The following is a 24,172-nucleotide window of genomic DNA, read 5'->3' as shown; positions in this document are numbered from 1 at the left end:
TTTATTTTTTTGAGCAGTGTATATATATATATATATATATATATATATATATATATATATATATATATATATATATATATATGTATATATATATATATATATATATATATATATATATATATATATATATATATATATATAGCTCATTCTTTTAAACTTCAATAACAAGTAAACTGCTGCCAGGTAAAATCTACAAGAGAGATCAGATTGGCATTCTGAGGTATTCTTGAATGAATGTTTTTGTCATTTTATTTCTGTTAAATTTGAAATTATTTGGATCTGGGTAAATAAATTGTCTGGGTTCATAAATCAACAACATCTTTTAGTATCATCTTCATCTTTGTGGACGCACACTTCAAAATGCATCTGTATAAGATTTGTTTGAATTTTAGCTGTTAAATCGGCACATTTCTACTCGGAAAAGTTGATTAAATTGTACCAAAATAAAATGTATAGAAATTACCAACAATATTACTGGTTAAAATCAAACAGTCGACTTCATCGGCGGCACGCTGCTTACTAAAACTTCATTTTCATTCTGCTTGTACCTTGGAAGATACCAAGTTTGTAGAAGAAAAAAACTTGCATAAATGCAATAAATAAATGTTTCAGCTCATGCTGGTTAAGATAAAGTATTTGTTTAAACTCTGAGCCGGTGTTTTGACAGCGGCAGATTTTACTTCCTGTCATGTGGTCATATGGCTTCTTGTTCAGTCGATCTCTGCAGCTGTTTCACTCAGATCAGGACCGCTCATCGATAACATGCTTCTCACGGTTATTTTTCTGTCCCTGTTGGCATCAGCCGGTGAGTGCAGATTTTTATTTCATTGTAGAATTCATCCCTAAATTGAAATCCATTTATTTATCTGAGCGTGGAGCCCGTTGAAACTCTCCTCTCCGTATGCTGCAGGTTTCTCTGTTACGGTGCTCCAGTCTGCAGATCAGATCGCTTCCTCGGATGCTGATGCGACGTTGGAGTGCAGTGTGGGCGCCGGGTTCTCCATGAGCAGCTACACCATGCTCTGGTACCGACAGAACCGCCAAGGGGCTGAAATCCAGCTTCTTCTCGCAGAATATGAAACAACGGCCGGGCGCTACCGTTCGTCTCTCGAAGCCGAGAAAAACAAGTTTTCTCTCAGTATTCCAGAGCTGAAAGTGAACGACAGCAGCATCTACTACTGCGCTGCCAGGCACAGTGACGCACGCGGACCAAACACTCGTACAAATACGAGGCTGGCTGCGACAGAGGCAGGAAGGAGCTGCGGCTCCACTCGTTTGGTTTCATGTATCAGGACGTGATAAAGGATATCTGTCCCTAACCATGTTGTAAAGTCATGTAAAGTAACTTAAAGTTTAAAGTTTGCAGCCATTTTTAAGGAGAAGTGTTGCATGAGGCAGTATTAGCTAACCTTCACCCGTCATACGGATGACCTTACATTTCACTTTTATCATCCGATTTTAAGTTTTGTCACACTAACATGTTTCAGGTCATCAAAGAACATCAGACAACAATGACCTGACTAAATACACAAAACTGTTCTCAGATTATTATGTAATTTAAGTAACTAGGTGTGTCCTGACAACTTTTCCACTTCCGATACAATATCAATACTGCAGCTTTGAGTGTCGGCCAATACCAATATTGACCCGATACGATATCAGCATCTGACCGTGAGTCAGAGTCATACATACTTTTATCAGTGATTTTGTAGTCAGGAATGCTTTGATCAAGTGAAATTACTCAGAGAACAATAGTTAATAGTAGGTATGAAAACGATGAAGTGCTTCTAACTGAGATTTTAATGCAGCCTGGAATAATTAAATACTCGTTGTTTGGCTGATATCGGACCAATTTTCGATAACGGATCGGGACAATCATTAGTAAATTCATGTTTTGCATGTCTGTTTATTTTCTAGGATGTCAGTGGTTTCCGATTAAATCCCAGCTCTGAACATTTTGGACTGGGCTGCAAGATCAAGGTATATTCTCAAATTATCTAGTAGCTGCAGAAGGCAGAACATTAATGCAGGACAAACTTCTGTTCTGGAAATGTAACAACTATCTCATGTTGTGAGTCCAGATTCTCATGCTATTTCTGACTACTTCACACTCCCAATTAATAAAGAAAGCAGGTTGATTTTAGTGTAACGAAAGTCTTCTCTGAACCAATATCCCAGAGGTTGTGGTGAAAAGCTTTAGCTGCAGTTGCAGCTTGTTGGCCACTAGGCGTCTCCAGTTGTGCAAAGGAGATCAATAAAGGCTCTCTGGGAAGGAATGAGAAGAGTCAGAGGACATGTGAGCAGCAGAGGTTATAGCTGAAGTGGTCGGATCTCATTTTGTATCTCTATAATGAATGCAGCAAAGAATTTGGTCTTCTTCACAGTAATAATCTGTGCAGGTAAGAACGTGTAACAGCTAAAATAGTCTGTGATTCTTCAACGTAATCATCTTTTTTTTATTTTGCAGGCGTTTCCATTGGTCTTAGAATTGATCAACCTCCGTCTTTATTGCCTGAAGTTGGGCAACAGGCTGTGAACTTAAAATGTGAACAAGACGACGAACAATACCTGAACATGTACTGGTACAGACAAATAAGCAGCATCAGCAGCATGGAATTAGTGGCATATTCTCTTGGTAAAGATATTTCAACTATTGAAGCTCCGTTCCAGGACACCAAATACTCCATGTCCCGTCCGTCGACGCTGAGCACCACGCTGCAGATCAACAAGGCCGAGCCTGGAGACTCGGCTGTGTATTACTGTGCTTCCAGTAAGGCACAGAGCTTCAAAAAGCATCGAGGGCAATACAAAAACCTCAGCAGAACATTTCTATTAATGTGGATTCAAAATATGAAAGAAAAAAAAACATGCTCTTTTATGCACACTGTCATGTTTCTGCAGCACCACAAAGCAGATCAGATAAGACAGCAGGCGTCAACGCCAACATTCAGTAATCTCCTTAGACGCCTCACGTCTTTGTTTCATTTCTCATTTGCTTTGATTCTTTCCTCAGTTTGATAGGGGATTAAGATCAGCAGATTATGTCACAGTGCCCTCTTCTGGCTTTATGTATAATTACAGTCAAGGTAAGCGACTCGTTTTGGTTCTTCTCAAGAGTAGAATGACTTATTGAAACAACTTCTCATTCAATTCGATTCAAAAATGCGTTTTTGATCCCAAAGAGGAATTAAATGCTGCTGTAACTCATTAATTCAAGGTTCTTCAAAGAGTTATAGTAGATTGTGATGGCAGTCCTGTAGCAGTCTGTGTTACAGGGAATCTGAAGACGCCTCCAACAGAAGACACAGTTTTTCTACAACAGCGTCATAAGAGGACGGTCAGGGATCTCCATAATTTCCGTGGTTTTATGAAGACTCTTCCTTTGCATCATCATCTCCAGAGGTTCCACAGTCGTCCCCAGAACAGAACCAGCCTTCGTCATCGGCCTGTTGAGCGTTTTCAGGTCCCTGGTTCTGATGCTGCTGCCCCAACAGATGATGATGGAAGAGAAGACGGTATAAACAACAGACTTATAGAAGATCTGCAGCTTCACTTTTGCATCTCCAGTCCAGTCTGTTGTCCAGATGAACACCGAGGTATTTATATTAATAAACCACCTCCACTTCTTCTCCCATGATGGAAATAGATCTAACCCCATTACTCCTGAAATACACAATTATCTCCTTTGTTTTGTTTATATTGAAGATGAGATGATTGTTCCCACAAAGCGATCCACCAGCTCTCTGTACTCAGCCGCTTGTCCATCTCTGATTCACCCGACAGCTGCAGAGTCACATGACTGTTTCTGTGAATGACAGAAGTTGGATTTGTGCTGGAGGTCAGAAGTGTACAGAGTGAAAAAGAATGACGAGAGAACGGAGCCCTGTGGTGCTCCTGTGCTGGTGACCACCTGGTTAAACACACAGCCTCTACCCTTACAATGCCTCCAAATGTATTCAAATGGTTTATGGACAAAATAACAGTATGAAGGTTATTTTTATGAAATTATAATTTATAAACGTTGGTTGATAAATTATAATTTCGTCAGCTCCACGACCGACGTCAGTCATGGAGCATGTTTCTGTGAAAAACGACAACTTTCTGTCTGGATGTTTCTTCATTGTTGGACTGCCTCAATCTATCAAGTTATAGAAATGTTCTGTATCAATAAAAATCAGTAGTTTTTTTGTCAAATGTTTTACTTGCTAAATTGGGACCATAGAGTTTCTTCAAAAATATTTTCTTGAAACAGAAACAGGAAAAAAATAAAAATAAAAACAGAAAGATTTAAAACTGAAACAAAAATTTAAACTGAAAAAAAAAGTTCAAGGCTATTTTTAGTCTCAAATCTTTTCAAAACAAAATTCTGAGCAAATTTTTATGGCCCCACTTTCGCTCCATACTCAGGCACCTACTTCAACCTCCCAACTCTTCAGTCCCTCATTTCTTTACAGGAAAGAGGTTTTATATATACCATATTTTCCGAGAGCACCTCACTATAAGCCACACCCACAAAACTGCTTTAGAAAAAACAGGAAACATACATATATAAGATGCTGGTATGAAAACATTTCTCCGTCGTGCCTGCTGCTAGCTAGCATGTGCTTGTTCTAAATGAAAATCAGGGTTTCTTCTTTGATTTCCAATTGTGACTTCCAATGATTCACTTCCTGCTAAAGAGAAAAATCCACAGAAAAGCCGCACCGGGCGTAGGAAAAAGGTAGCAGCTTATAGTCCAAAAAATACAGCATATATATATATATAAAAATGTGGGTGAACCTGTTCTCTCTCTGCTGACTGATTGGCTGCAGAGTCGTGACCAGCTGACGTGTCACTTCCTGTTTATACCTACAAACAAACAAAAGCAGCCAGCAGCTTCCTGTCCTCTGCTCTGTCTTCTTTTCTTAGAAAAGAAAAGACCCAGAAATAGCAGCAGGCAGCCTGGAGCTGCTCCAGCGTCAAGTCGGCCCGACCTCCACAGCTGCTCCCAGAGACTCACAGATGGAGGCTGAGATACGGAGAGGCTGGCTGGGGGGAGGCGGGGAGAGACGGAGGCAGCAGGTTTTTGTGTGATGCTTTTCCACCGTGGGGACAGGGGGCCACGGTGATACAATCCTATAGAGCCGCCGTACAAAAACCTCCTCCCATTGACATCCATCATGTGGACGGCTGAGCGGAGCTCAGAGAGCAGCAGCAGGAAGCAGGTGGAGGTGGGCAGGGTGGAGGCTCAGCCAAGCTTTAAAAAACACTTTAATATGTAGAAAATCAAACAGAAACAGCTTTAATTAACAGATGTTTGAGTTTAAACATGGAGCCATTGGATCATTTGTTCCTCAGGGTCACAAATCACAACTTCTTTAAACGTTGTGAAGCTCATCCTGCAGGTTTTACCTTCCTGATGATCTGGGTTATTACAGCCAGGCTGAAGGAGAAGATTCTGGAAAGTCTGGAGACTTTTTGGTCCAGGAGAGATTCAGTGTGACACTGGAAACGAAGCTTACTTTGGAAAAGGAACCAAACTCACAGTTTTAGGTAAGTTAGATTCTCACATGTTCAGTTCACTGAATCAGGTTAAACTAAATTCAAAGCTCTTGGAGGAAAATAAAGAAAAAGTCTTTAGAGTTTAAAAGTTCAGACGTATTAACCTGAAGTTGAAGCACTGTGACCTACACTGATCCTGCTTACTTTGGCCAAGGAACCAAACTCACAGTTTTAGGTAAATATTTCACTTTATTACAGCGTTTTAATAAGTAATACTTTGATTAGGACCTCTGTACAGACAGACGTGTCTTTGTAAAGTTAATTCTGGTAGAAAAACAGGTTCGTGTTCAGTATCACTGCACTGTGACAATGCTGAAGCTTACTTTGGTCAAGGAACCAAACTCACAGTTTTAGGTAAGTTTAACTTCTCACATGTTCAGTTCTCTTCGTTATGATGAAACTGAACAGTTCAGTAAAAAATGAATCAGTCCAGTTTAAAGTTCTGACATATTGAGCTGAACTCAGAGCACTGTGACCAACAGAGATCCTGCTTACTTTGGCCAAGGAACCAAACTGACAGTTTTAGGTAATTATTTCACTTCATTACAGAGTTTTAATGAATAATACTTTGACTAGAGCCTCTGCAGGCTTTATGAAGATAAATCTGAGAGGCAAACAGGTTCATGTTCAGTATGGCTGCACTGTGACAATGCCAACGAAGCTTACTTTGGAAAAGGGACAAAACTAACAGTTTTAGGTGAGTAAGAGACGCATTAAAAGTAGCTAAAATCTTTCTACAACGTTAGCATAGCGAGACAGTGTTGTTGGTTATAGTTCAAGTGCAGTTCGGCACTTCTTGACATTAAGCCGAAGCGCTGTGTCAACAACGAAGCTTATTTCGGTCAGGGAACAAAACTGACTGTTCTGGGTGAGTAAAACTTTACTTTTAAGACAATTTTTCAAATCAAATAAAGATCAGGAAGTAGTAATACAACAAATATATGTCTCAGACTGAAGGGAGGTTTAAATATAAGTCGGTGAGATGAACAGTTGAATCCATCTCCAAAGTAACATCCTGCACTGATCTGCTTCACTGTGATTCTGGTTACAATGAAGCTTACTTCGGAGCAGGAACTAAGTTAACCATTCTAGGTAAGGAACCTCAAATAATTTTAGGTCTTTATAATAAAATATGCCTTCAAACTTGATGTTTTTGTTGTTCAAATTATGTTATTTGACAGAACAAAGTTAAGAGAGATGGAATAAAGAGAAACATGCTGCTTACTGGGTGGTTTGTAGCAATTTGGCAAAAATGAGGTCGCTGTAGCTTTAAATAAAAGCTCGAGGTTAAGAAAACTGCAGAAGGAGTCGATGTCGAAGCAGAAACTTGAGCGGTTTTGGGTACCGACAGTCCACACTGTGACTCTGGTTACGAAGCTTTCTTCGGCGCAGGAACAAAGTTAACCGTTTTAGGTAAGAAACATCCTGAATAAGGTCAATTAAAAGTTAAACACTTAAGAATCAAAGTGAATATAGAAATCTGTTTGGCAATAATATGAATAAAGAGAATCTGCTGACCCGGCGCTGTGGAAAGTTTCAGCTCTGTGCTTTTTGCCGTGGAGCGTAAACACTGTGTCAGTACGAAGCTTACTTTGGTCAGGGAACCAGACTGACTGTTCTGGGTGAGTGAAACTCCTCAAATCCTAAAAACATGTTAACATTTCTCTCATACTGCGAGACGCCTGCTGAAAACCAACATTATTCAGACCAGATGTTTAATGCAAGGGAAAAAGCTACATTTGTTCCATAAAGGAGAGGAAAACGCTATAAATTCACACAGCTGATGAGTTTTTAGCACAGAGGGACAAAATGAACTGTTTTAGGTAAGAAAACGTTAAAGTTCATTCAGAGATGCTTAGAAATGAAATTGTTGCTCCAAAATGCAACTTGTATTAAATCAGTCTTCAGATGACAAAAATATAAGTTTTGGAGGAATTTGTAGAGGCAGGTTTTGATAGCCTAGCTACACTTGCTGGATCTAAACTCGCGGTTTTAAGGAAGAAATTCAAATATTTAGATTTTTAAAAAAAAAACAACCAAAAAAAAAAAACTTAATTTGGTGGCAAATGGTTCTAATGGCACTTAGAAAATACTCTGATCTTACAGGAAAAATACATTTTGGTGATAAAGAGTTTGTTTTGGGTCTAAAATTATGTTTGGGTGTAAAAGAGGTTAAAGACAGAGGAAGCTTTTCCTGCAGCCGTTTAACAGTGTGAACAACTATGATCCTGCTTACTTTGGAGCTGGAACTAAACTCACCGTTTTAGGTAAGAAAAATGACCAAAAGACAGACATATATATATATGTAGGTGTGCAAATGATATCAAATTGTAATTCTTCCTTTTGGTATTTCTGCATAGGTAGAAAATAATTCATTCCAGTACAAAAAGACGGAAAGAGAGAAGGGTTTTCTCATTTAATGAAACAGTATCCATTTCATTTTTGATTTACTTAAAGTTCCAAAGATGTGAAGGGATGAGTCGAAACAAATTTTGAAAATAAAACATCGAAGGGAGACAGATTCTGCTTCCATCAGCGTTCTGGTTCATGTAGAAAACATAAACTAGAGAGTGTTGGGTTTTCTACCTGTGACTGAGTTCTGTGCTCCGGCTCTTATCCTGCTTATTTTGGAGAGGGAACCAAACTCACAGTTCTTGGTAAGAAAAATCACCAAAAAGTATGTTTAAGTTTGGACAAAAATTGATATTAGTCAAATATTACGTTTTAAAATTTGCTTAAAACAGTAGAAACTAGTAGATTTCAGTGAAAAAATAGCAGCGTTTTCATCTGTACCAACAGCTGTTAATCTTGTTACTCTATGAAATCCTAAGATTTTTGCCTGTTAAAAAACAACATGTATTATTTTTGTTCCTCTTACTTTAAGTCCCAAACGTGTGAGGGAATATGCTGAAAGAAAATCTGAAAATGTCAGAGAGCGATAAATTTAGAGTTTGTCAGCGTTCTGGATCATGTAGAAAACATAAACTAGAGCGTGTTGGGTTTTCTACCTGTGACTGAGTTCTGTGCTCCGACTCTTATCCTGCTTATTTTGGAGAGGGAACCAAACTCACAGTTCTTGGTAAGAAGAAAATACTAATAAAAGAGAAAATCAGTAATAATTTCTGATAGTGTTTCAGATTTTGACCATGCAGATCTGAGTAACTCTTTTTATGTCATCTTTTTCAATAAACAGAAGATGGAGCAAAGGTCACTGAACCAAATGTGAAAATCCTTCCACCTTCACCCCATGAGTGCAGAGACCAGAAGAAGGAGAAAGGAGAGAGGAGGAAGACCCTGGTTTGCCTGGCGTCTGGTTTCTACCCGGATCATGTCAGCGTGTTCTGGCAGCTCAACGGCCAGAACGTCACTGATGGTGTGGCGACTGACGCCGCCGCCAAGAAGAATGAAACCACAAAAATGTACTCCATCACCAGCAGGCTGAGGCTGCGGGCCAAGACCTGGTTCAACCCTGGCAATGAATTCAGTTGTCACATCACATTCTTTAATGGAACTAACTACAAAATCTACACAGCACCCATTTACAGTACGTTACTTTCAGAAAACAAACCTCCTTTAGTGGCTTTTTATGCTCTAGGTTTAGCAGCGGTGTCGTCATTTTCTGTCTTTTTTTGTCTTTCAGCCAATGAAACGGACACAGGGATGACACGAGGTAAAAAATATCAATCACTAAGTATGTTTACGCTTGCTACCAGGTCGGCCATCAGCCTCCACAGCTCTAACGTTTCCTGATCTCCCCGACAGAGAAATATTTAAGGATCACCCAGAACGCCAAACTCTCCTACAGCGCCCTGATCGTGAAGAGCTGCCTCTACGCCGCCTTGGTCTGCTTTCTGGTCTGGAGGCTTCAGGTCGGTCCTGCAGAGTCTGCAGCTTTATCTAAACTTCCCGGCTTTTACCTGAAATTAGCTGTTCCTGGCGTTAGCTTGAAACTGGTGCGACCAGGTTAGATTAGCAGCAGGACAGACGTGGAAGCAGCTATGGGACAGAAACAGCACCGCAGGCTGTTATCACCAATATAACTGGCTGCAGATGAGAGGATTGATCCGATGAGTAAAATAAACACTGTTTTGGTGTGTTCACATGAAGCCGTTGTATGATTTGATTCATATAAAAGGTCAAAAATAAATAAATGACGTAAAGACAACAGTGGAACCACCTGGTTGGTGGTATAAGTATAGTTTAACAAAGGTATATATAGGTGAGAAATTGGATCTTCAAAGATATTTTATGATATCTCAAATCAGGTGATTTTTTTACTTTTAAAAGAAAATCTAAAGAAGATCAAAACTTTTATGTCTAAGTCGACGGCCATTTTGTCCCTCGCTGTAGGAACTCATCTTGTGATGCAGCTTCTGAAATTCTGATCTGACTCTTTGGTTTTGGTGTGATAATGTGATAATGAGTGGGGTTTTTTATTTCCTGTTTTGTTTTGCAGAGTTCACCAAAAAAACGGAAGCAGTGAGAGCCGACAGCCGAGTCTTCAGGAGAAACTTTTTTTTATTTTATTTTTTAGTTATTTTTAGCTTCTGTAAATAAAATGTGTGAAAATGGCAGGTGGAGCCGTTTGTTTCTGACCTGATGCAAACATCCTGGATATTAAAAACATGCAGGTTTTCTTGTTGAAAGGTAAACGCTCTCTGTGTTTTTGTTCGGCTCTTTCCATGTAATCTTTTCATGTATTTTCTCAATAAAGACACGCAAGCAAATCTTTTCGTTATTGCGATGATTTTTATTCTCTCGCTTCTCATCACTTGTTCCAAAGATGGCGTCAGACATTTTGTGGGTTTTCAGAGAAACTCTTTTTTTCCCTCAGCATGAAGTTGAAACGTCTCAAGGAAATTTTATGTTTTTTTAACAGAGTCATAATGAGATTCTTTGTTAAAAAAAAACAAAAAACGTTTTTCAGCTTTTTGACTACTTAACAACAAATATCTTAAATTATCTTCATGCTACATATAAATATTCTAGTTTTCTTTGCATGTAGTGCAAAGATGGTTGCTATGGTTTCCATTCTCTGGAGCTTTGTCAGAGAGAGCGTTCTGCATGTGAGAACAGGAAGTCAGGGTTCTGATGCGAGCTGCTGCAGAGCGACAGGATGCGGTCGCAGAGCAGCCTGCTGAGAAACGAACCTCGCAACCTTCGACCTTTACCGCAACCTCCGGCTCTATGACTGCACCTGCACCACCTACACACACACACACCCCATCACGCTGTGTGTGTTGGAGCAAACAGCTGCCACAGGCTCCATTTCTGTCTCAACTGAAGCTCAAAACCGAGCATGTCTCTATATGTGTCACAGCAGCTGCAGTTTAAGGTGATCTGGGGTGAAATCTTGAAATGAGTTCATTTATTTTAAATTTAATTTATATATATATATATATTATCCACTGTTTATGTGTCCAGAATACGTACTAGAGATATATCTGTAAGTTTAACAGTGATAAACAGTAAAATTGTGACGGGAAAAATCCGTAAACTATGAAACAACTTCAAGCTATTTGATGCAAAGTTGCCGTAAATGAATTAATCTTTAAACTGTAATTTGTGCGTTTTACATTTGTATATCCATTTTATCCTTTTTTTTCCCCCAGTAAGTTGAAACGTTTTCCTTTACAGTAAGACACTCATTTTTAACCGTAAAAATCAATGACTATAATGTCGTGAAAGAAAAAGATTACCAGTAATTTTACGGCGGAGTTTTGGTGTCTTACCGTATAATTTAGGATTTTTTTGTTGTTGTTTTTTACAGTGTAGCCGTAAAACAACAGCAGCCTTCTGCAGCACATTTATATTCTTTTGAATCATCCTCAGACATTTTACTTAAATTATTCTCGCTCTGAGTCAAACCGAGAAGGAAATATCTGTTACTTGAACAAAAACACGTTTGTTCTGAGCAAACAGGAAACACATGTGAGGCAGCAACAGACTCAGGTTTTCTCTGACATCTGTTGTCTAATTATACTCCTATTACTAAAAGCTGCCACAAAATATCTCTCCAAATTCACTGCCACCTTATCAAGTTTATTTGTGCAGCACATTCCATCAGCATAGCAGGTCAAGGTGCTTTACATCATAAAAACATCATAAAAGTAAAAAGAATTTTGAAAAACAACCAATATGCATTACATTTTTGTCAGATGCCATCATCAAATTCATTAAATTACAGATTATATTGCAAAATATCATTTTTGCTAAAATACCAGGCAAATTAATTCATCACCCTTTAACCTTTTAACCTTTAGTCACATTATGCGACTTTAATATGAAGTGTAACGTTTGTAAAACATGCACAGTATCCACAAAAATCTTTTCTCTTTTTTTTTTTTGGACTGGCTCAGCTGCTCTGATCAGATGAAATAAAATGTGATCTTTACTTCACATACAAACCCCCAATATATGACAGAAACTAACCGAAATGTTTTCTTCCACACGGACAGGAAGGCTGGTTTAAAAATCTTACAGAGCGCAAAAGCGTTGAGAAAAGGGGCTGGACTTTAAAACAACAATATTTATGTGTTTGAATTTCCCAGTCAAAGTCCAAGTTCGACCTAAATGAGAACTGATGTTTACAGATTCCCAATCACACACGGTAAAAGCAGCTCACCAACCGTCTCCGAGAAAAACGGGTTAAAGTTACAGTAGGTGTAAAGAAACAGACCCAAGACGCCTTGCAGCTGCGATTACAGGAAAGGGTGGAGCTGCAAACCGTCAGCTCAGGGGAAGATGGATGCTAATTGGGGTTTTTTGTATTAAATCATATTTTATTTTTCTTTCTATTTCACTGTAATGTCCCACTTTGTGTCGGTCTATTGCATAAAATCCTGTAAAATACATACAAAAAAAAATCTAACGGTTTTAATATTTCTGCAAGGCAGTATAGATAATAATTATAAATCATTATGTAGTTTGATAAACATCATTATGCATCAAAAGACATTTTTTCACCATGTAACTAACATACATTTTAAAGAGTTACAAGCTGGAGTCGCTGAGCTCTCATTACATTACTGCTGTCTGTCACATCTGCATAAAAATAATACAGTTTATATAGTTATATAGTTAAGAGTTTAATCAATCCCAAGGCTACACAACAGATTAAAATTTTAATAGGACCATTTAAGCTAACGCTGAGGAATTTTGAATTAAATTTCCCTTTGGAATCAATAAAGTGTTTTTGAATTTGAACCTTGCTGTAGCTTCATAAATGAGACATTTCGCATGTCGAACATGGAGCAAACTAAATAAATCGTGTAAATTTGGTTAAACTAATGCCGATTTGTTAAAAACACGTCACTGATAAAAAAAAAATTTTTAAAACAGCATTTAGAGTCTTATGAAACATAGGCATGGTTTCAATAAATTCACTTACTAACAGCTCAGAAATATTACATTTGTTTCATAAATCTATTTTTAATTAAGTTGCATGAAAAATGTTTTAGCCGTGGCAACAAGCATGTGATACATTCCCTCCTAATGGGTTAACATGATATATAAACAGCAAATCCATCAGTTTGAGCATCAACCAGGTGACACATTATAATAAAATCACGGAAACAATCTTTAAAGATACTATTAAATCTCACTTTTGTAGCTGTTAATGAAGATGTGTAGAACGGCACTTTAACTGGACAGATGTGGCAACTACTGTTGACGTTTGCATCTGTAAAATAATCAGATCAGCTTTCAGGAAGAAAAAAAACAGGAAATAAAGTGAACTGTTGTCCCATGTATTCTGGTTTTATATTTTTCTCTGCTTCCTACACGACATGAACGACATGGGCGCCCTCTGCTGGACAGCCTGCAACACTGCCCTCAATCAGAGCAACAAATCTCTGAACTTGAACAGATTTTAGGTGAAGCTTATTTGTTTTAGAGATGAGCAAACTCACAAAAAGGAAATTCAATTCATCAGGGTAAGAAGCACAATAATAAAAAAGTATCTGCAAGCATTTAAAATGACATATTTTATGTAATTGTTTACCAACTCTGCTGCTTTCTATCACGTGTTTTTATTTCTGCTGTATTCAACCTTTAAGTCCAAACTAAAAATAGTCTAATCTGGTCAGGAATCAATATATCACAATGCTAACTGCTCAACAGTCTAGGGCCAAAAGTGCTTTTTGTTAGCTTCTACGTTATTCTTAGATGTTTCGTACACTTTAATTGTACAGATCTACGAAAACACAAATTTTGGCAAATTATTTTAAAACTTAAGACATTTTTCCCTTGTTATGGGGGAAAAATCTGCCAGTGCTTTTCTAAAAAAAAATCATTATTAAGGAATTATTCACTTAAATTAAGCTTCTATATCTTGCTGATAAATTCCTTGTAGATTAATTGTGTCTTATTTCAAGTGTACTGATATCTGCATTAGAATAAAGGGGGGGAAATACTTGGTGAGTTTTTGTTTCTTACGTTTGCATCCCTGTAACGTAATTTCTTGTCTTAAAGTTCTCAATGACCCGGAAACACTCACTGAATCTGTCAGAGTGACAGATTTTATTTAGATGAAAACTTGCTATAATTGATGCCTTGGAAATTCTTTGGTACTCTACTCCAGACAGATACCTTTTTGCCAATTCTGGAAGCAAAGGCAGCAAATCCTACCTGCCCTTTGACCTCTCTGGGAAAAAAAAAGTACTCTTTTGAAATACGTGGAGGGAGGGAGTTTAACATCGTATAGCCAAATGTAGCAGTCTGGATTCTGGATAAGCCTATGTTACCAGAGCAGCCCTCCCATGCCACGCCCCCACTCGGCTCCTTCAGACTAGCCAGAAGCGATTAGCAAACACTTGCTTCCTTGCTGGAACTGAGAATCAGCTGAGCTCATTAGAGGAGCTATTTCTCAATGAAATGCTGGTATAAACTCTGTTAAAGGGTTAATAGAGGAGCCATGACTTCCTGAAGGCGGAGCTTCAGAAAGAGAGGAAGCTTCTTAAAGAGACAGATGCCCAATTTCAAAGCAATAATTATGAAGTCAAATTTCTTTCAGGTCATATTTGTTCAGCATACTGAAGCGTCACATTAGACCACAGAGCCACATCACACAGAGCTACAAGCTGAATGCCTTGGGATTCTCCTCCCTGTAGCTCATAACAGCAGCGCCACACAATGATCAGGCAGCAAAACATCCACGTCTCGTTTTCCATCTTTCTCCTGTGGACATCAGGTGATTAAAAAGATAAGTAGATTAAAAATAAAGTATGTTTTGATCAACATTTTGCAAGATGTTTCTGTTCTGTTCAACCCAGGTTGTGTTGGTGGGAGCGATGTTTCCCAAACCCCGATGCTGTGGAAGTCTGTGGGTCAAGATGCGACGATGGAGTGCAGCCATACCAAGGGTGCTGGCTATTACCAGATGTACTGGTACCGGCAGCTGCCTGGAGAAACAATGAAACTCGTCGTGTTCACGTCGACGACTTCAAAAGACCACGACTTTGGGGATTTCAGTAAAGAGAAATTCTCAGCGTCCAAGACTGAACCTGAGACAGGATCGTTCACAGTGAAGAACCTGGAGGCAGAAGACAAAGGCTTGTACTTCTGCGCTGTGAGTCAACACAGTGATGAAACCACATGGGAGAGATGAACAAAAACCTCCCAGCACTTCTCACCTCAGCTGCAACCACACAGCCTCGGCGACACACTCCCGTATCTGACGGTTCACATCTCTAGTGATGAACTCGCATCTCACTCCGAGTTTAACTCACTGTAAAGGTTTTAGTTTTTTACTCATACTGTCTCTGTCCAACTGGAAACGTCTGCTGAATGTCTGATGTTTCTTTTGTTATTATTATTATTACTCCTATAAACTCACTCAGTGAACAAAGTGAATTTGGTAAGAAATCCAGAAAAACAAGAGCTTCGATGTTGAATTGTGTTTTGAAGTGCTGAAATTTACATAATCACTAAATGGATATAAATATGGAAATAGGAGGTTATGGGATTATCAATGAAGAGTTGATTTTTTATTTAGACAATATTATTAAAAACAAACAAAGCAAGAAAACAAAACACATCAAAGTCATGTCTGATTCTGAACGTATCAACAATGCAAATACAAAATTTCAAGTATTAATAATAATAATAATAATACTTCTTTCATAGGATCTTCCTCAGTTTGACCTGAACACACTTCAAGTCTCTATACTTACTTTAAACATGATTGGGTAAACATTAACACACGGGATAAAAATTAACTAACTTGGAGGTCATCTGTTTGGAGAAGTAAAAATGAGTCAAACAATGGAGCATTATGCTTATATTATGTTAAATGGGCAGTATTATGTATTTTCTATCCACATGCTACCATTTTATAGCACTATCAAGTAACTATGTTACCTAAATTTATTATAAAAATGCCATTATATAAAACATGACAAAAAAAATGTATCTTTCCAATTAACACTTTGAAATTGGGCCTCTGTCTCTTTAAGAAGCTCCTGTTCTTTCTGAAACTCCGCCTTCATCACACCATCCAATCACAACCTGTAAAATCTGTTGAGCCTGTCAGTCCCTGTAGAGACAAACAGGAAGCAGTAGACACCATGACGAGGAACCTCAGCAGCATCGCTCTGCTGCTGCTCTGCTGCTGCTGTAGGTTGGACTCCAAACGTTTTATCGATAAGTATATTTTCACGTCCATCTTTCTTAATTTTTTTTTTTTCCTTTCAACACAGATTGTTCTTTGACCAATGATGTCCAGCAGGATCCACCAGCAATATTAGGAACTCTTCAGGGTCCTGCAACAATCACCTGCAGCCACTCAGTCAGCACATTTAACGTGATTCTGTGGTACCAGAAGCCGACCGGCGGCTCCGCTCTCCAGTTAGTCGGTCATACTTTGTATGAAAAACCAACAGTGGAGCCTGAATTCAATGGTCGCTTCAGTATAAAAGGAGACGGCTCAAAGAAATCTGAGCTCCGTGTGGAGAAGCTGCAGCCTGAAGACAGCAGCATATATTACTGTGCAGCTAGTAGCACAGTGACTCAGTTCATGTCTCCCCCTCTACAAAAAGTCGGCGTGATGCAACCTTCTCCGTTACAGAGGGAGCCATCGTTCACCTGCTGATAATAACATGATATTCAACAAAACCACAGGGGAGGATGGGCTGATCACAATATGAGACTTGGAATATTATTTTGTCCGCTAGGGGGTGGTGTTTTCTCAAAGATACTGCTGTGAGGAATTTTTTAAAATTTTGGTTACAGTTTAATAAAAAAAATTTTAACTCATCACCAAAGTATGCTATTTCTTTTACATAATAGATATTTGGGCTGAGTGTATGGTTAGAAAATAGTATATAAATATAATATATATAATACTGTATATGGTTGAGAAAAATGACCAAAAATCATTAGAAAAATTAATTGTTACACTTCTTTCAATAATAGCTGTACGTTAAAAATACTTTATAGTTGAAATGACTTGTTAAGCATATTACTACAGAAACTTAGCGTCCAGGATGGATTCATTTGAATAATTTTAGCTTCTTAAACATTTCGCTGTTTGTATTAATCTGTTGAGGCTACTTGTGAACAATAGAAAGGTTTTCTCTAGCCAGAACTTTTTATATCTCACAAGAATTTTGGGCAAATCAAACAAAGGTTGTTGAAAACCCACACAATGTAAAAGTTCGACGTAGAAGAACTTCAAACCTGGAGCTTTTTGCAGTCCTGAGAAATTGTTCTGTTCTCACAGAAAGTATAAAGTTCTTTATTCCCTTTATTTTAGTCGTGTGCTGATAAAAATCCAGTACATGTTCATCTGTGTTGTACTGCTCATAAATAACATCAATTCAGTAAAGGCTAAGAACTTTAATACTGTTTAGGTTGAGAATGTCTGTCTTAGAAAAACAGTTCAGGTTTGGAAACAGCGTTAGCTAGTTTAGCGAGAGCGCTAATGCTAAAGTCAAACAAGCTAGCTAGCTGAGTTTCATACCAGAAAGGTTCACATGCCACCTTGATAAACAGATTTTAAAACTGTATTACTATTTCTGTCACATTTTGTTTCTGAATAAGTTAGTATTTATGTTCCCTTTAAATAGGGACCATAAAGTAGGTGAATTCATTAGCTAAACATTTCTCTCTGGTCATGCCGGTGTTCTGTCAGATCACCACACGCTGTCAGATCGTCATACGCTTAGTACGAACGGACGGCTATATCTATCAGACAAGAATACACTGTCATTATGACTTTATTTAATAGAATCATGACGTAGGTCGTCATACTCTTTGTTATTAACAGCTGTATAACATCCTGACTTGGCGGTTAAGAAGGTTAATGAGTTTTACATGGGCGTGTGTTGTAGCTGACTGCAGCTGCAGCTAGATCCTGCTTTAAATACACTTTGAAACCACGACAATGCATGTATATTTATCTAGTTATCATTAAAAACAATTTAATGACTTATTTTTGTCACAACTTGTCGCGTATGCTGAACTGACAGCTCCTCCGACAGTCAGACTTCTTAACGCATGTTTGCTATTCTGATCTGACAGCGTATAATAATCTGATGGGACACCGGCTTCCTTCCACAGTTCAGAAACGTTACTTGGTTACTCTAAATTGCCCTGAGGTATGAGTCTGGGTGCTGAGTGTCTTTGAGACGATGGATCCATGGAGATGACCACCAGAACCTGGTGACCCAGCAAGGACAAGCGGGCACAAACAATGGACGGCTGGATTTAAGCAAGATGATTTTAAGAACAAGAATTTCACCTTTTTTGAGTAAAATTTAAAATAAAAATTGGTTGAAATGTAACACATTTTGTAGTATTTTTATATAGTAAATGTTTATAAATCAAATATATGCAATCTACCACAAACAGTGTAGATAACAGTTCAGTTTGGTATTTTTTGCTTTGTTCTATTCAAATGATTTAATATAGGCATTAATAACGACCTGGAAAACAGCATAAAAATGACTTGGGACATTATCTTAGGAAAGTGACAATTTGAAATGATGTGTCTGTTTGATTACAACCAAATAATATGCGATATATTTTTTGTAGTTTGGTGCAGGGTTTCCACCAGTGTATTATAAGCCTGGCATCCCACCAGGCTTAGCATTGTCTTGTTAAAAAGTTTGCATTTTTTTCAGACTTTCCTGTTGGTGTTCAGGTATTAATCTCCCAATCTTTCAAACACATAATTATCAAGTAATATTTTCAAATTTCTTGTCAACATTTTTTAAGTCAAAAACACAACGGGCCGCTGGATGAATGACTGGGCCGTAGCGCCCAACCACCAGGCTTAGCAAGTTTTCTGGGGGAAACCTGGTTGGTATTTGTTTTTCTCTCGTTTTCTGTGGAATCTAATTCTGAATCTGGTGAGTTCAAGATTATTATGAATGTAAAAATGCAAAATCAGAGCAGTTTGACTTTTGGAAAGAGGAGGAGGCATTGAGGCTCCTCCCATTTTAGTTTAGTTCTGCGGTTACAACAACACTTCAGGGCAAACTGGCCCCAACCAGAACCAGCAATGTTCCTCCTCTGCTGCATAAGCCTGCAGGCCGTACTGGTTTCAGGTAAACTGCTGATTTTGAGGATGAATTTTGATTTTGCTTGTCTTTAAAAAAAAAATAAAATAAAATACAAATTTTCTTAGATTTGAACTCGCGCTTCCTAATCATTTCTTGTTTTTCGTCGCCTCTTCCACAGGTTCCTCTCTGAGCGAGAAAATCGTCCAAGTTCCCGACCGCGCTTTCAGAGGCCGTGGCGACACACTCGCCATCAGCTGTTCCCACAGCATTCAGCGCTACGATCAAATCCTCTGGTACAGACGGACGGACGACCGCGAGCTGCAGCTGCTGGGATACACGTACGGAACCGCTTCATTCCCAGAGAAGGAGCTGAACGTGACAATAGACGGGGACGCCAACAAAGACAAAACGTGCACCATAACCATTACAGGACTGAGCCCAGGCAGCAGCGCGGTTTACTTCTGTGCCGCCCGCTACCACAGTGCTGCATATCTCTGCTCCTCAGTGCATAAACCTCCTCACACTCCCACGCAGCTGTTTTACCTCCTTTGATGAGGCGAGGCCACGCGTCATGACTAATGTGATAATATTCAGGTCTGGTCTAACCACGCCCACCTAGCAGATTTAAAAATTTTTTTTTTTGCTGTCGCCTCAATGGAAAAGACGCGGAGCAACTTGCCGGGCTGCTGAGAACGTCGCAGAATAATAATCAACAGAATGAGAGCCAAACTCTTGATAATCGCTTTCAACGCCGTGCTGTTTTCAGGTGATCACAGCTTTCAGTGCAGAGGTACACTGTTGATGTTTTAGTTGAACATCTTGACTGTAATTTGAGGCTTCTTTTTTTTCTTCTCTTTTCTACAGGTGCTTCTCTCGGCGATCAGGTTCGCCAGACTCCCTTCGACATTCTGGCGAAGCGAGGAGAAGCAGCCAGCATCAGCTGCTCTCACAGTATCCAGTACTACAACGTAATCCTCTGGTACAAGAGACTAGAGAACACACAGCTGCAGCTGCTGGGGTATCGGTTTTTGGGCGAAAGCTTTATAGAAACTGGAGTGGATGTGGAGATGCAAGGGAGTGCTGACAGAGACCAGACCTGCACTTTGATGATCAAGGAGCTGATTGAGAGCAGCAGTGGAGTTTACTTCTGTGCTGCCAGCTACCACAGTGCTGCACAGCCACGGCTCTTCAGTACAAAAACCTCACCAGGCAAACCGTCCTGCAAATTAGTGAAATTTGCATGGGTGGGTTTTAATTTATACTGTATGTAGGTTCAGTGGTGCACAACTACCTGGGTCGCGATACAGAACATTTATGAGTAAAAGGTTTACTTTGCTGCTCAGTTCGTGTTTGACAGATGTCCACCAGGATCGACTCGGTTTTGATCAAGCTCCCGTTCTTCTCTCTAAAAAAGGGGAGGAGCTTCTGTGAAATGATGCGCTATTTATCCTCCCAGAAATACTCAGCACATCTTTGTTGGACCACAGAATATTTCAAATTACAACGATGTTGCAGATTCTCGTCATACTTCTACTCTCTCCACCGAGGATTCAAGGTAAATTAAGAAGTATTGAATTGATTTTGCTAGAATTTAGTCTTTCAATAAAGAAATTTAGTGTAAATTAACTTGATTTTATTTTAAATAAAAGATTTTCTTTCCTTCTTTTCTTTTCAGTTTACTGCCAGGATGTCATCCAGGATCCCGTCATCAGTTGGAAGCTGAAGACCGAATCGGCTGAGATGAAATGCAGCCACAAAAAAGACATTTCTCATACCCAGATGTACTGGTACCGGCAGCGACCGGGGGAGACCATGACCCTCGTTGTGTACACGCCGTTCCGTGGGCAGCCAGACTACGGAGAGAACCTGCAGAGCAAATACTCAGCAGTCAAAGACACCGTAGAGACCGGAGCTCTGACTGTGAAGGACCTGCAGCCTGATGACAGCGGCGTTTATTTCTGTGCCGTCAGCAAACACAGTGATGTGAGGAAACACAACAGCTGAACAAAAACCGACTGACAATAAAACAGAGTAAATCAGAAACCCACCTCTGCACTCGTAAAAGTCTCCACTAGGGGGAGCCGGGAATCAAAAAATGATTTGTGATTCAACGTCTCTAAAGTTTGATCACAGTTTCCCGGGAACCGCAGGAGCGTCGACCCCAGCTGGAGTTTGAATTGAGCTTCAAGTAGAAACAGAAACCAGTGGTGAAAAAGGCTGGGATGATTTCTCCAGTTATCCAGTAGGTTTTACAAAATATATAACATGATCTGATTGCTTTTACTTCAAACAGAAAAGCAACTGTTCGTCCTGCTGCTGCTCAGATGATGATTATTAAGATGCACAATAGCTTATGGTTTTGCAATTTATAGCCTTTTAGCAGCTGGTTAATCTGCTAGGCTAGCTAGCCTGCTGCTTTACTGTGGTTGATGCACGTACAGGTGTTGACCAGTCAGTCTTACTCAGTGCTGCACATTTAGCAGATTTTCTTTATTGGTGATTGTGGCGCCCCCTAGTGGAAGACCACCCAGGGCAGGGATCCATGTTACCCACTAAGCCCAATGATTTACACAGGAAGTCAGAAATGTTTTCATCTTCAGTTTTAGTCAAACACACTGTGATCCATCGCTGTAGGAAACCTTAATTTAAAAATTTTATTTTTATTTTATTTTTAAATAAATTTCTTAATCAATTATTTAAAACATTTTATTTTCCTTTCGGAATAATAAAGTGTTTTTGAATTTAATTTAATTAATAGGGATCGATGCAATAAACACTAAGTGATATAATGCAAAATTTTTATGGCTTTAAAAAAAATGTACATATAAAAATCTGAAAAGTGTGGCTTGCCTTTGTAATCAGGTAATGAATTAAGGGAACGCTACTTGCTGCAAAAACAGTGACAAGCTTACACATATAGAGACTTCACTTGTTTTCACTTTACAAATCAGCTCCGAGGTTGTTCACATCTCAGCTCATTTTAGGTCAGGACTTTGACTAGGTCATACTAACACTTGAACATGTTTTGATCCAAATCGTCTCATTGTGGCTCAGTAGCTACATCTGAGGTTGGAAGGTGAACCTTTGCTTTAGTTTCAAGTCTTTTGACGTCTCTAGGCTGTTTTCTTCCAGGAAAGTCACCAGCTGTTCACGCAGACAAAAGAAGGCATGATGCAGCCACTGCCATGTTTTACCATGGGGACGGTTTGATCAGGGTGATGCTGTGGTTAGTTTTCTGCCATCCATGTACTTGCAATCTAAAAAGTTCAGTTAGGGTCTCACCTGACCAGATCATATTCATTTATATTTAATTTTGTCCCCCACATGGTTTTTGGTGAACTTTAAGTTGAATGTCCAGTGGCTTTTTTCCATCCTTCAGTATTACTTTCTGTTGTTCCGTCATAAAGTCACAATTTCAAACATTGAAATTTGCCACTGTAATGTGACAAAATGTGGAAAAAAATAAATAAATAAAGGCTTAATATGAACTTTTTGAACAGAAAGCAGCTGAGCCTCAAGTGAATCTTTGACTTCAGCTGTCTGCGTTGAGGGTTTGTGTTTCTTCGTCACTTCCCTTTCCTCTGCAGGGTTCAGTTAAATCCTCGTCACTATCAGCAGCAACTTCACTTTCATCGCTGGTTAGATTCCAGCTGCCAAACACCTAAACGTTGTCTGTCTGCCTTATGGTGGTGGATTGTTAGCTGAGGCTTAACTTACAGAGGTAAAATGAATCCCATCTTCATCCTTTCTTACCTTGCAGGTAAACAAAAATTATTACAATGTAGATAAGTTAACATTTTATGCCTTTTTACAATCAATGTCTAAGCATTGTCTCTAACTTTAGGTGTCAGTCTGTGTGTTGAGGTCAATCAGTCTCCCTCCGATCTCATCACACACCCCGGTGCTAAAGTTCAGATTTTCTGCACCTATGATAAAACCGACTACAGAGTGACGCTCTGGTATCAGCGCCCGGCCGGAGACTCGGCCATGAACCTGCTGGGGTATCTGAGCTACAAAGACGCCACCATGGAGGAGACGTATAAGAAGGACTTCAACATCTCTGGAGATCTGAGTGTGAACACGTTGAAAAACGCCTCTCTTACAATCAGTGCTACAGAGAAGCACAGTGCTTTCTACTTCTGTGCAGCAAGTAAAGCACAACGACAAAAACGCACCTCTGAACGTTACAAAAACTGTTCAATGGCTTTATCATCCGTGGTTTCCAGTCTTCCGTGCAGCCTGCTTGTGGTCGATATGTGCATGAGGGTGTTTTCTAAGGCAACTTTTTTTTTTTTTTTTTCAGCATTTGGTCCTATTTAAATAATCAGGAAGACAACCAGGCAGAGGTCCTTCAGTGATTTTCATTTACAAAGTTTTATGAAAGCTTCCATCCTAGAAACAAAGGCACGTCTTCACCATCTCACTCTATAAATGCAGTAAAAAATAATAAATAGAATATTCATAATAAAGTGGATGAATTTACAAAATCTTGGGATTGTGTGCCTATTACTCAGTCTCACTACCCTGGAAAGCTATACAAAAAAAATTATACATCCCAAAAAAAATCATTGAGTGCAATTACAGCACTCAACAGCAGAGGGATTTCTATGACTTGTTTTTGATTTTTATCTTGTGCATATCTCTACTGAATGTCTTAGAACCCTGTCACAGACAAACATCTGTTACTTTTGTTATCACAGAAGCAAAGTTTTCCATCTCTGTCAGTCTAGACACTAGCAAATTGGCAATCTAGACAACTATCTAGCTAATTATCTGTAGACGTAGATAGATATTTAGCTAGGTAGATAATTATCTTAGCTAGATAATAGCTAGCTAGTTAATAATCTATCTAGCCAGATAATAAGTTTGTTAGTTAATTATCTATCTACTTAGATAATTAGTTAGCTAATTATCTAGTTAGCTAACTAATTATCTAACTAGATAATAACAAGTTAGCTAATACTGGATAGTTAGCATCTATAATTCTCTAACTATCTAGCTAATTATCAATCTAGACAAACTGTTAGCCTAGCTAGCTAGCATGTCTGTACATCTGTCTGTCAAAATGTATTTTTTAAAATTAAATACTTTTATTAATTTATTTATTCATAAGTTATTTTATAAAGAAC

At 38.8% G+C, this 24,172-nt stretch overlaps 2 protein-coding genes and 2 gene segments (V, D, J or C); all 4 read left to right on the top strand.

The window, feature by feature from the left end:
• Positions 1–750: 750 nt before the first annotated feature.
• Positions 751–10,268, top strand: LOC102220450. The gene is made up of 8 exons (XM_023352741.1): positions 751–805; positions 911–1,295; positions 2,487–2,770; positions 8,561–8,620; positions 8,735–9,085; positions 9,182–9,211; positions 9,304–9,410; positions 9,998–10,268. The coding sequence occupies exons 1-8, from the start codon at positions 763–765 to the stop codon at positions 10,022–10,024; spliced, it is 1,287 nt and encodes a 428-aa protein (XP_023208509.1). The 5' UTR covers positions 751–762; the 3' UTR covers positions 10,025–10,268.
• A 4,311-nt stretch (positions 10,269–14,579) lies between these two features.
• LOC111612235 (immunoglobulin iota chain-like) lies at positions 14,580–15,148 on the top strand. Its single transcript, XM_023352740.1, has 2 exons — positions 14,580–14,731; positions 14,814–15,148. The coding sequence occupies exons 1-2, from the start codon at positions 14,674–14,676 to the stop codon at positions 15,146–15,148; spliced, it is 393 nt and encodes a 130-aa protein (XP_023208508.1). The 5' UTR covers positions 14,580–14,673.
• Positions 15,149–16,106: 958 nt separating this feature from the next.
• LOC111612234 lies at positions 16,107–16,630 on the top strand. The segment is given in 2 exon segments: positions 16,107–16,155; positions 16,239–16,630. Coding segments are annotated over 2 exon segments (441 nt in total).
• A 3,892-nt stretch (positions 16,631–20,522) lies between these two features.
• On the top strand, positions 20,523–21,593 carry LOC106699999. The segment is given in 2 exon segments: positions 20,523–20,598; positions 20,719–21,593. Coding segments are annotated over 2 exon segments (378 nt in total).
• Positions 21,594–24,172: the final 2,579 nt, after the last annotated feature.

This window comes from Xiphophorus maculatus, chromosome 19 (assembly GCF_002775205.1).
Source record: "Xiphophorus maculatus strain JP 163 A chromosome 19, X_maculatus-5.0-male, whole genome shotgun sequence".
Classification (NCBI taxonomy): domain Eukaryota; kingdom Metazoa; phylum Chordata; class Actinopteri; order Cyprinodontiformes; family Poeciliidae; genus Xiphophorus; species Xiphophorus maculatus.
This window is presented reverse-complemented; position numbering and strand designations above follow the sequence as displayed.